The following is a 13,643-nucleotide window of genomic DNA, read 5'->3' on the forward strand; positions in this document are numbered from 1 at the left end:
GTCTACAGGTCAGTACGGTACAGAGGTCTACAGGTCAGTATGGTACAGTGGTCTACAGGTCAGTACGGTACAGTGGTCTACAGGTCAGTATGGTACAGAGGTCGACAGGTTAGTACGGTACACAGGTCTACAGGTCAGTACGGTACAGAGGTCAACAGAGGTCAGTATGGTACAGAGGTCAACAGGTCAGTACGGTACAGTGGTCAACAGGTCAGTTCGGTACAGAGGTCTACAGGTCAGTACGGTACAGTGGTCAACAGGTCAGTATGGTACAGAGGTCAACAGGTCAGTACGGTACAGAAGTCAACAGGTCAGTAAGGTACAGAGGTCAACAGGTCAGTACGGTACAGAGGTATACAGGTCAGTACGGTACAGAAGTCAACAGGTCAGTAAGTACAGAAGGCAGATGATTGCACAAACGTGAACAATACATCTACAGATGAATTAGTTGATACAAACTGGAGACAACATTGATACAGAATGAGTCTCTAACGACTACCGCGATAGTTCCATAGTTGTAGTTTGTCGTTACAAGCATCAACGATGAATCCCAAGAACGCTGAATAATGTAGTTTTGTTTTGAGTTTGTCGGCTGCTACTTTTGCTTGTATTAACAGCGTCTTTAGAAGACCTTAGCTGTTGATAGGACGTAGAACAATACTTAACAAACCAGGTATGAACAACCCCTACACTCCAATAGTGTACGCTATTTGAGTGACAGCTTTCCATCTAAATATAATGATCCAATGTTACAGATTCACAGTATCAAGGCCGCCAGTATTGTGAGGGATAAAAGTAGAAGAGAGAAAATGAGGTAAGTATTCTAACTATCTTTACTTTGGTGGTTGTTTAAATCATTATTTTAATCTGGAGTAGGTACTACGTCCGTTAACAACAGTATGTGATATAAACTCGGGTAGATTATCACTGGATCGATGATAGCATCCCCTAAAAGTAAGTAACTATGACTTTACATTTTCACCTTGAAACTTCAACCAGTGAATTGATCTAATACGTACATGTAACTAACCTTGCTGGACTTCCTTCCGGGTGAAAGGAGATTCAACTTGGTATGAACGGAAAGGTCCTTACATTAAAGTTTCACTTTCTTTAATAACAATTCCTGAAAAGCCACAGTTGAATGCGATTGTTTGAGGATATATTGGTGGGTAAGGAATGAAAGTCGTTCAAGTCGAGTTCTTGTTAGTCCCTGCTAGTCTCTGTAATCCATGTTAGTACATGTTAGTACATGTTAGTCCCTGCTAGTCTCTGTAATCCATGTTAATCCATGTTAGTACATGTTAGTCCATGTCAGTCCATGTTAGTCCATGTTAGTCCATGTCAGTCCGTGTTAGTCCGTGTTAGTCCATATCAGTCCATGTTAGTCCATGTCAGTCCATGTTAGTCCATATCAGTCCATGTTAGTCCATATCAGTCCATATCAGTCCATGTTAGTCCATATCAGTCCATATCAGTCCCTGTTAGTCCATGTCAGTCCGTGTTAGTCAATATCAGTCCATATCAGTCCCTGTTAGTCCGTGTTAGTCCCTCTTAGTCACTGCTAGTCCATATTAGTCCATATTAGTCCCCACTAATCCATGTTAATCCATGTTAATCCATGTTAGTCAATGTCAATCGTTTAGGACCTGATAACAAAATGTGGTTTAGGCAGGATGACAACAATAGTCGTCTAGGACAGGAAAACACCAAAGGCCGTCCATCACAGAAAAAACAACAAACGTCACCTTGGAAAAGATAAAAATAAAAATTGTTTAGGACACAATAACAACAAAAGTCGTTTAGGATAGGATAACAACAAATGGTCATTTAGGAAATAAAAACAACAAAAGTCTTTCAGGAAAGGATGACAACAAAAGTCGTCTAGGGCGGAATAACAACACTGAAACATGGATATCGGTACAATTGAACTATGAACTAATACACTGGATAAGAATACAGAATGAATTAACAATAAAAGAAAACTGTTTAAGCACTATGATGGCAAAACAGCTAACATAGTGACATCAGCAATTATAAAAGATATTATCGTACACGTACTTATGAGTTTAAGTGTGAAACTGGATATATCTATATGTCTATGAGTCTGTCGGTCCTATGTGTATGTTTGACCGAGTTTGTATATCTTGTCTGTTATTGTGTGGATCTTAAGTTTAACTGTCTTTCCATGAGTATCTGTATGACTGTGTGTTTATGTTGACTCTAAATTGAGATGTATGCAAGTCTTTATGTATGATTGACAGAATTAAATTTGAATTGTATACCTTGTCGGTAATTGAGTGATATCTTACGTATAAAAGGTTCTATATGTGTATTTGACTGATGGTGTGTTTTTATTAAACTATCAGTGAATTGTGTGCTTGTCTTATGTCTAACAGTGACAGGGTTTTTAAGTCGGTCAGTCCCTGCCATATTGTCTGTTTATCGTATGTCAGAGTCTTTTTTTGCGTCTGTATAGGCGCCAAACGGATCGAATGAGCATGAGTGTACGATTGTATGTACGTAGGTATGCATGCATGTTTGAACGTAGGAGCATGTAAGCGAGTACTAAAAAAACGGTAATGAAGCATGAAACATGTTGTGTATTGTAAAAATTGTAAAAATTGTAAACAGAGATCACTGTAGACAAAAGTAGTCAAGGACAGGATGACAACAAAAGTAGTCAAGGACAGGATGACAACAAAAGTCGTCAAGGACAGGATGACAACAAAAGTCGTCAAGGACAGTATGACAATAAAAGTCCTCTAGAACAGGATGACAACAAAAGTCCTCTAGAACAGGATGACAACAAAAGTCGTGTAGGACAGGATGACAACAAAAATCGTCAAGGACAGTATGACAACAAAAGTCGTCAAGGACAGGATGACAACAAAAATCGTCAAGGACAGGATGACAACAAAAATCGTCAAGGACAGTATGACAACAAAAGTCCTCTAGAACAGGATGACAACAAAAGTCGTCAAGGACAGGATGACAACAAAAGTCGTCAAGGACAGTATGACAACAAAAGTCCTCTAGAACAGGATGACAACAAAAGTCCTCTAGAACAGGATGACAACAAAAGTCGTCAAGTACAGGATGACAACAAAAGTCCTCTAGAACAGGATGACAACAAAAGTCGTCAAGGACAGGATGACAACAAAAATCGTCAAGGACAGGATGACATCAAAAGTCGTCAAGGACAGGATGACAACAGAAGTCCTCTAGAACAGGATGACAACAAAAGTCGTCAAGGACAGGATGACAACAAAAATCGTCAAGGACAGGATGACAACAAAAGTAGTCAAGGGCAGGATGACAACAAAAGTCGTCAGGGACAGGATGACAGCAAAAATCGTCTAGGGCAGGATGACAACAAAAGTCGTCTAGGACAGGATGACAGCAAAAATCGTCAAGGACAGGATAACAACAAAAGTCGCCAAGGACAGGATGACAACAAAAGTCGTGTAGGACAGGATGACAACAAAAATCGTCAAGGGCAGGATGACAACAAAAGTCGTCTAGGACAGGATTACAACAAAAATCGTGTAGGACAGGATTACAACAAAAGTCGTCTAGGGCAGGATGACAACAAAAGTCGTCTAGGACAGGATTACAACAAAAGTCGTCTGGAACAGGATGACAACAAAATTAGTTTAGAACAAGATACATTATCGGCATAAATGATACCTTAAAGATGATAAATCTCCGGGAGAGTGTAAAGCATTGTTTTTATTTTGACAATAAATGTCATTTAGTCCATGTTTGTATGCCTACTTAGGACCTACAAATAAAAAAATGATTTTATAACATCAAAAATTGTCGAAATGAAGTCAAGAAGTTACGAACTTTTTAATATATCCCTGTCTATGAAAGAGACCAACCTTTTCAACTCATTTGTATACACGTGACCTTGATCGCAGTGTATTCTCTAAGGGATTTACATACAGAAGAAAACAAATACTGCATGTTGCCTATCATAACTATCAATTTGAAATGCCGAGGTTTTAATGCAAAAAGAAAATAAAAACAAACTTAACATCTCAATTCTATCCGTTGCGAAAAACCACATTCTTCTGCATGCTGCCACCCACGAACTCAAAAACTTTCTTGGTGTTACCCCCTAAGGCCCCATTTCGCTGGATTAATACCAATGTGATTTTCTATAAGTTTAAGCTGGCTAAAGATAAAATGGTTTTAAGGTTTTAACATTGTAATAGAAGTCTGTTATGATGTAATCGGAAGTTTGACCGTAGAAACGCAATATGACAAACCATCCACGAAAGTACATTTTCCCGCTGACGTGTTTCGGAGTGAGCTTTATCCAACCCCACCCCGCCACCACTCCCATCCTCCACTACCACCTCATCCACCACCTCATCCACCACCATCCTAAAACATCAATCTGTACACCGTTATCGGACTGATATATATTTTCCCTCTGCCCTCTAGCCGTACACCATGTTCGGAGTGAGCTATATTTTCCCTCCGAGCTTTAGCTGTACAACATTTCGGAATGACTTGACTTTATACTTTAATTTTCCTGAAACAGTTGGTTCGCCGGTGAGATGTCCAGAAAAGATGCAGAGAGTATTCTTAAGAATGAGCGCTGCGGGACTTATCTCGTCAGGTAAAGTAATCAGGGGTTCTTTATCTCGCACTGTGGGGCTTATCTCGTCAGGTAAAGTAATCAGGGGTTCTTTGTCTCGCGCTGTGGGGCTTACCTCGTCAGGTCAAGTAATCAGGGTTTCTTTATCTCCCACTGTGGGGCTTATCTCGTCAGATAAAGTAATCAAGGCTTCTTTATCTCGCACTGGGGGACTTATCTCGTCAGGTAAAGTAATCAGGACTTATTTATCTCGCACTGTGGGGGTTATCTCGTCAGGTAAAGTAATCAGGACTTCGTTATCTCGCACTGTGGGGGGTTATCTCGTCAGATAAAGTAATCAGGACTTCTTTATCTCGCGCTGTGGGATTTATCTCGTCAGATAAAGTTATCAGGGGTTCTTTATCTCGCACTATGGGACTTATCTCGTCAGGTAAAGTAATCAGGACTTCTTTATCTCGCACGGTGGGACTTATCTCGTCAGGTAAAGTAATCAGGGCTTCGTTATCTCGCACTGTGATACTTATCTCGTCAGATAAAGTAATCAGGGCTTCGTTATCTCGCACTGTGGGATTTATCTCGTCAGATAAAGTAATCAGGGCTGCGTTATCTCGCACTGTGGGATTTATCTCGTCAGGTAAAGTAATCAGGGGTTCTTTATCTCGCACTGTGGGACTTATCTCGTCAGGTAAAGTAATCAAGGCTTCTTTATCTCGCACTGTGGGACTTATCTCGTCAGAAAAAGTAATCAAGGTTTCTTTATCTCGCACTGTGGGACTTATCTCGTCAGGTAAAGTAATCAATGCTTCTTTATCTCGCACTGTGGGACTTACCTCGTCAGGTAAAGTAATCAAGGTTTCTTTATCTCGCACTGTGGGACTTACCTCGTCAGGTAAAGTAATCAATGCTTCTTTATCTCGCACTGTGGGACTTATCTTGTCAGGTAAAGTAATCAGGACTTATTTATCTCGCACTGTGGGACTTATCTCGACAGGTAAAGTAATCAATGCTTCTTTATCTCGCACTGTGGGACTTACCTCGTCAGGTAAAGTAATCAAGGTTTCTTTATCTCGCACTGTGATACTTATCTCGTCAGATAAAGTAATCAGGGCTTCGTTATCTCGCACTGTGGGATTTATCTCGTCAGATAAAGTAATCAGGGCTGCGTTATCTCGCACTGTGGGATTTATCTCGTCAGGTAAAGTAATCAGGGGTTCTTTATCTCGCACTGTTGGATTTATCTCGTCAGATAAAGTAATCAGGGGTTCTTTATCTCGCACTGTGGGATTGATCTCGTCAGATAAAGTAATCAGGGGTTCTTTATCTCGCACTGTGGGACTTATCTCGTCAGGTAAAGTAATCAAGGCTTCTTTATCTCGCACTGTGGGACTTAACTCGTCAGGTAAAGTAATCAAGGCTTCGTTATCTCGCACTGTGGGACTTAACTCGTCAGATAAAGTAATCAAGGTTTCTTTATCTCGCACTGTGGGACTTATCTCGTAAGGTAAAGTAATCAAGGCTTCGTTATCTCGCACTGTGGGACTTAACTCGTCAGGTAAAGTAATCAAGGATTCTTTATCTCGCACTGTGGGACTTATCTCGTCAGGTTAAGTAATCAGGACTTATTTATCTCGCACTGTGGGACTTATCTCGTCAGGTAAAGTAATCAGGACTTATTTATCTCGCACTGTGGGACTTATCTCGTCAGGTAAAGTAATCAGGACTTATTTATCTCGCACTGTGGGACTTAACTCGTCAGGTAAAGTAATCAGGACTTTATCTCGCACTGTGGGACTTACCTCGTCAGGTAAAGTAATCAGGACTTATTTATCTCGCACTGTGGGACTTATCTCGTCAGGTAAAGTAATCAAGGCTTCTTTATCTCGCACTGTGGGACTTATCTCGTCAGGTAAAGTAATCAGGACTTATTTATCTCGCACTGTGGGACTTATCTCGTCAGGTAAAGTAATCAAGGTTTCTTTATCTCGCACTGTGGGACTTATCTCGTCAGGTTAAGTAATCTGGACTTATTTATCTCGCACTGTGGGACTTATCTCGTCAGGTAAAGTAATCAGGACTTCGTTATCTCGCACTGTGGGATTTATCTCGTCAGGTAAAGTAATCAGGGGTTCTGTATCTCGCACTGTGGGACTTATCTCGTCAGGTAAAGTAATCAGGGGTTCTGTATCTCGCACTGTGGGACTTATCTCGTCAGGTAAAGTAATCAAGGCTTCTTTATCTCGCACTGTGGGACTTAACTCGTCAGGTAAAGTAATCAAGGCTTCTTTATCTCGCACTGTGGGACTTACCTCGTCAGGTAAAGTAATCAAGGCTTCTTTATCTCGCACTGTGGGACTTAACTCGTCAGGTAAAGTAATCAGGGCTTATTTATCTCGCACTGTGGGACTTATCTCGACAGGTAAAGTAATCAGGGCTTCGTTATCTCGCACTGTGGGACTTAACTCGTCAGGTAAAGTAATCAGGACTTATTTATCTCGCACTGTGGGACTTATCTCGACAGGTAAAGTAATCAGGGCTTCTTTATCTCGCACTGTGGGACTTACCTCGTCAGGTAAAGTGATCAGGGGTTCTTTATCTGTCGCTCGTATACCGGACTCGTGAGAGTCGTTCTGATACCATTCCGGTATGGATAGGAATTCCCAGTGGTTAATTCAACTTTCAGACAAGGTTTATGATGAATAGCAGCTCATCGAGACTAGGGGTATTGTTTCTTGTAAATTTACTTTAAAAAAAAGAAAGACAGTAAAGAAGAGTAAAAAAAACCAATCGGTAATGTTATCGTGTTTTGATTTTCAGAATGAGTCAGACGACAGTTGGTGCTTTCGTTGTGTCTGTTCAATATGAGGGCACTGTAGAACACGTGGAGATATCGGTATGTTTAATCACAGTAAAACAGTTCTGATAACGGGCACTGTTAGCTGGTAACAATTGTTTATAGATTCACAGAACACGCGAAATATTTCCCCAAAAAAATCATTTTATACATAATGTAAATGGCATAAATGTATTTTGAATTAATTGCATAGTTGTAAATATACTTGCATTGATAAATGATACAGAAGTGATGTCAATACGCATGGCATTTTGAATGGAACAAGAAACATTTATTCATCATTGCTAAAAGTGATGGACGTCATGGTGACGGCGACTTTTCAGCAGTATTGCATGCCAGCTCCACCCAGAAGCCTCGTCAGAATTGTAACATAACATGATACATTTGGTCGATTACTACTAGAAGTCTTGCCATTAATAATCATCCGATTTGTCGTGCTGCTCTGGGACGTTCTAGAAAACGTAAAATGCATCTGTCGCATTCGTGAAGCAGTCTTCATACATGATACGCACTGGTCATACATGGTACACAAACGGTGGCCATACATGATACACAAACGGTGGCCATACATGATACACAAACGGTGGTCATACATGATAAACAAACGGTGGTCATACATGATACACAAACGGTGGCCATACATGATACACAAACGGTGGTCATACATGATACACAAACGGTGGCCATACATGATATACAAACGGTGGCCATACATGATACACAGACATTGGTCATACATGGTACACAGACGTTGGTCATACTTGATACACAGACATTGGTCATACATGATACACAAACGGTGGCCATATATGATACACAGACGGTAGCCATACATGATACACAGACGGTGGCCATACATGATACACAAACGGTAGTCATACACGATACACAAATGGTAGTCATACATGATACACAAACGGTGGTCATACATGATACACAAACGATGGTCATACATAATACACAATCACTGGTTATACATGATACACAAACGGTAGTCATACATGATACACAAACGGTAGTCAGACATGATACACCGACGGTAGTCATACATGATACACAAATGGTGGCCATACATGATACACAAACGGTGGCCATACATGATACACAAACGGTGGCTATACATGATACACAAACGGTGGCCATACATGATACACAAACGGTAGTCATACATGATACACAAACGGTGGTCATACATGATACACAAACGGTAGTCATACATGATACACAAACGGTAGTCATACATGATACACAAACGGTAGTCATACATAATACACAAACGGTAGTCATACATGATACACAAACGGTGGCCATACATGATACACAAACGGTAGTCATACATAATACACAAACGGTAGCCATACATGATACACCAACGGTGGCCATACATGATACACAAACGGTGGTCATACATGATACACAAACGGTAGCCATACATAATACACAAACTTTAGTCATACATGATACACAAACGGTAGTCATACATGATACACAAACGGTAGCCATACATAATACACAAACGTTAGTCAAACATGATACACAGACGGTAGTCATACATGATACACAAACGGTGGTCATACCTGATACACAAACGGTAGTCATACATGATACACAAACGGTAGTCATACGCAATACACAAACGGTGGTCATACACAATACTCAAACGGTGGTCATACATGATACACAAACGGTAGCTTACTTTTCCTCGGGATGTTTATTTCGTTATGATTGTTTTACATCTGTTTACAGGGAGATTACAGAGAAGCTGTCGCCAATCACCCATATGATGCCCGCCTCAGTCTTAATGGTAACATGTATACTAGTCTCGTGGAGGCGGTCACCTCTCTAAAGACCCAGCCTCTAACGATTACTGAGGAGGCCGACGAGGGGGAGGAGGGAGAGGAAGCGGAGAAGAGTTTCGAAGTGTTCTGTAAATTTTGTTGCCCAAGCTTGCCCCTAAATGGCGTTATATCTGGATATAAGAAAGCGCGACGCTAGTTGTGATATTGACGATCGAGGAGATACGTTGTCTTCTATTGATTAAACCTGACTAATCATCACTCAAATAAAGGCACTGTGACATGGCTGTAAGTTACTTCAAACTATCATTTTGGCCACACACACAAAAAAAATGTTGTTATAAAACACTGACACTGCTCGCCGTCATCACACAAATCATCAAACATATGAGATTATTTGAGTTACGGTTTCAGAGTGACTTATGACAAGTTGTCTGGATTGTTTTAGAGCGTGGTTGACTGGTAACAACACAGGTCTGACTTGTGACGAGTTGTCCTGGATTGATTTAGAGCGTGATTGACTGGTAACAACACAGGTCTGACTTGTGACGAGTTGTCTGGATTGATTTAGAGCGTGATTGACTGGTACCAACACAGGTCTGACTTGTGACGAGTTGTCCTGGATTGATTTAGAGCGTGATTGACTGGTACATTGTAACAACACAGGTCTGACTTGTGACGAGTTGTCCTGGATTGATTTAGAGCGTGGTTGACTGGTAACAACACTGGTCTGACTTGTGACGAGTTGTCCTGGATTGATTTAGAGCGTGATTGACTGGTAACAACACAGGTCTGACTTGTGACGAGTTGTCCTGGATTGAACTACAAAACAGTACTTCATAACAGTACTACAGTTCTACATAACAGTTCTACAGTACAGTACTACAATACAGTACTACAGCATAGCACTACAGTTCTACATAACATTACTTCAGAACAGTGCTACAATACAGTACTACAGCATAGCACTACAGTTCTACATAACAGTACTACAGTACAGTACTACAATACAGTACTACAGCATAGCACTACAGTTCTACATAACAGTACTTCAGAACAGTACTACAATTCTACATAACAGTTCTACAGTAGAGTACTACAGAACAGTACTACAGTAAAATTCTACAGTTCTACACAACAGTTATTCAGTTATACAAAACAGTATTACAGTACAGTATTAGAGTACAGTACTACAACTTTTTTTTGTCTTCATATATGTAATCTTATACATTTTTGGTTAACTTATTTATGCTACCATTTGTATATTTGGAGACGAATCTCTAAGGAGGGTGGGCTAATATATTGATATTTATGTCCAATTTCCATAAATATGACTTGTAGTTTTATAGTTGTGGTAGGTTTTATTATATAGCTGGTTTTATAATAGATTTCTTTGTGTCAATGCTATCCTATGTCCATACACAGGTATAGAATGATTATGCAGGCATTTGTTTGGTTGATGGGATAAGCGTCCCATGAACAGCCAATGTCATTTTGAGATGGAATGTCCTTGTAGTAGTAGTTGGTGACTACCTCACTGAACAACATACGGGAGGTCCGACGTATGCCATCCAGATCAATGAGAGTAAAACGTTTTACCAAGGTCACAACCACACAACACAGACTGGCCTGTTTCTCAATTTCATGAGAAACACAAACCGACGCGGGTACGGAGCGTCGGAGCACGACCTCTGACCTTTCACCTGAGGTTTGCGTGGCCGACGCTCTAAGCGACTGAGCTATTGTGGACATATGTACAGATCAGAAGAACAGACTACCATATGACAATCGTCTCTTATTGTAAAATGTCTATCGTGTCTGATCGTGTGACAGTTTACAGTTGTTTCATGCCTCATCAGTCAAAACAGTTTCCACGAGATGTTGGTACTGACCAGGTAAACTGTTTCCCAGAGGCCGAAGGCCGAGGGAAACAGTTCACCTGGTCAGTACCAACACCGAGTGGAAACTGTTTTGACTGTTGACTGATGAGGCATGAAACAACTGTTTTGTTATCTGACCATTGAGGTGAATACATTACAACAACAAAAAAACAGTCTGAAATTCAAAATTTAATAACTCACAGAACCCTTGATGATATTCCTGATATTAGCTGGGTCTCTGTTCTCTATGAGATTTAAAAGCTCGTCATCGTTTATGTCTTCAAACCTAGAAGTCATGTTTACAGTCGACCGATGTTTACAAACCTGTCGACGACAAGTAGTGTAGTCACTGTCATCTGTACGCTTGTAATTAGGCACGTTCGATTGGTCACCGCGTGATCGGGCAACAGTTCATGGGTAGCATTCACGGTAAATCATGTGACCGGGCAACAGTTCATGGGAAGCATGTTTTATAGGAAAACAGTCAAATTTGGTTAATGTCCATTTATATAGTGAGTCAGATAACAAAATCATATATACATAAGGTACGGTGTGTATACTACATCAAAATACAGGTGACATGTCTTAGATATCGTATATATAATGACATCCGTTCCAATGTTCCATTGATTGGTTTGTTTTACTCCTTTATCAAGTTTTGTAATATAACCATTTATTTACTGGTTTAGTGGCCCGCTACACAGTGTATTGTAAGCATTCATGTTTCACACATTTATAAGATGTTGAACTGTGCAGTTGTTTTCGATGTCAAGCATTAAAACATCATTCACTTCAAGTCCAACAATGTCGTGTTCACAGTGAGACAGGGACACTATTTCTTTTTTTTTTGTATTTTGCTGTAAGGCAGCGTGATAACCAGTAATTTTTTTTATTTTTTTTTTTTTTTTTTTTAGTATTTATAGTGCACAACACTGCAGCTTATTCTTACATATTCAATTATTAATTCCCTATCATGAGTTTGTACTTAATTATGTGTAAGTTTTACAATGCTTACTTTTACCATTTAACACTTTTGTGTGTTAAGTTTTGTGTATTATTACACATAGCCATCACTCTCCTTGAGTATGTAGTTATTTATTTATGTTGGTGTATGTGAGAGTGTGTGAATGAGTGTGAAAGTGTGCGAGTGTGTTTATTAGACGTGAATGATTGTATTCTTTGTACATGTATTGTTGATGCGCCTATGAGCCGTAAGGCTCCCGGCAAAATAAAGAATCTGAATCTGAATCTGACACTATTTCTCGATATACCGGTGTTGTATGTTGTATAGTAATATCAAACTAGTGTAATACTACAGGAACGTTATATAATTTAGACATGACGAGTGAGCTGGGCGTGTCATGTTATGTCCTTCTAGATCAAAAGTGGCCGGGAATGTGGAGTACATAGAATAAAGGGGTCTTTTTCTATCCCGGGGTTTGGGGAAGATACTGCGTGACAGAACTTGGTTTTCTACAGCTTGTATCCCGGGTTAGCGGTTTACTCAGTCTGGTGTTGTGGTGAGAATGTGTGAGTGGATGTTTGAGAAATTGAAAAGGGTTCATTATGATTTACAATTATGTATCTTAATAGTGTTTCTAATTGTATATTGCGCCATTGTGAGTCATTTGAATAAACGTGTATTGTAAGTGACAAACTTGTTGAGTTTTAATGAAAACAAAATTAATGTCAGGGCACGAGTCAAAAAGTTGTCGTCCTTCGTCATTTGTGTTTCTAAGCTATATTATATATATATACATTTCTTGTATATATATGTATATTGGTCATAATCGTTTTTATAAAGAAACCAGCTGTATTATAGAACGAAGAACACGTTGAAATTATAATATGTTGGAAGACACTTGAAATAAGTATAGGTTGGAATAAGTAAATGTTGAAATAAATAAAATAATTTTATATTGAAATAAGTGTAGTTTTATATAAATAAAATAATCATATTAAAATAAGTATATGTTCTGACTGGAAAATACATGTTTTATGATACAAGTGACGTTAACAGTAACATGTGTTAATATTTTTCAAAATATCTTCGAATTCCTCCAATCATGAGAACTTTGAAGTCTTAACTTGACAAAGGACGTGTAATATCACTCCATCTGTGTACACGTACCGGGTGACACGAAGGACGTGTAATATCACTCCATCTGTGTGCACGTACCGGGTGACACGAAGGACGTGTAATATCATTACATCTGTGTACCGGGTGACACGAAGGACGTGTAATATCACTACATCTGTGTACACGTACCGGGTGACACGAAGGACGTGTAATATCACTCCATCTGTGTACACGTACCGGGTGACACTAAGGACGTGTAATATCACTCCATCTGTGTACACGTACCGGGTGACACGAAGGACGTGTAATATCACTCCATCTGTGTACACGTACCGGGATGACACGAAGGACGTGTAATATCACTACATCTGTGTACACGTACCGGGTGACACGAAGGACGAGTAATATCACTCCATCTGTGTACACGTAC

The 13,643-nt window shown here is 39.8% G+C and overlaps 1 protein-coding gene across 3 annotated transcripts in view; it reads left to right on the top strand.

Moving 5' to 3' along the window:
- LOC117328237 overlaps window positions 1-12,786 on the top strand; it is a 33,455-nt gene extending 20,669 nt beyond the window's left edge. The window contains exons 6-10 of one of the 3 annotated variants that reach the window (XR_004532932.1): window positions 756-814; window positions 4,550-4,627; window positions 7,421-7,496; window positions 9,204-9,789; window positions 9,920-12,786. Coding sequence is in view for 1 of the 3 variants with exons in the window: in XM_033885695.1 (XP_033741586.1) it covers window positions 756-814; window positions 4,550-4,627; window positions 7,421-7,496; window positions 9,204-9,452 (462 nt within the window). In the remaining 2 variants the exon portion in view is untranslated. Of the gene's footprint in view, window positions 1-755; window positions 815-4,549; window positions 4,628-7,420; window positions 7,497-9,203 lie in introns of all 3 variants that reach the window. The other 2 variants (XR_004532931.1, XM_033885695.1) reach the window with 2 other exon arrangements.
- The last annotated feature ends 857 nt before the right edge of the window (window positions 12,787-13,643 follow it).

The sequence above is a fragment of the Pecten maximus genome, chromosome 5, assembly GCF_902652985.1.
Source record: "Pecten maximus chromosome 5, xPecMax1.1, whole genome shotgun sequence".
Classification (NCBI taxonomy): Eukaryota; Metazoa; Mollusca; class Bivalvia; order Pectinida; family Pectinidae; genus Pecten; species Pecten maximus.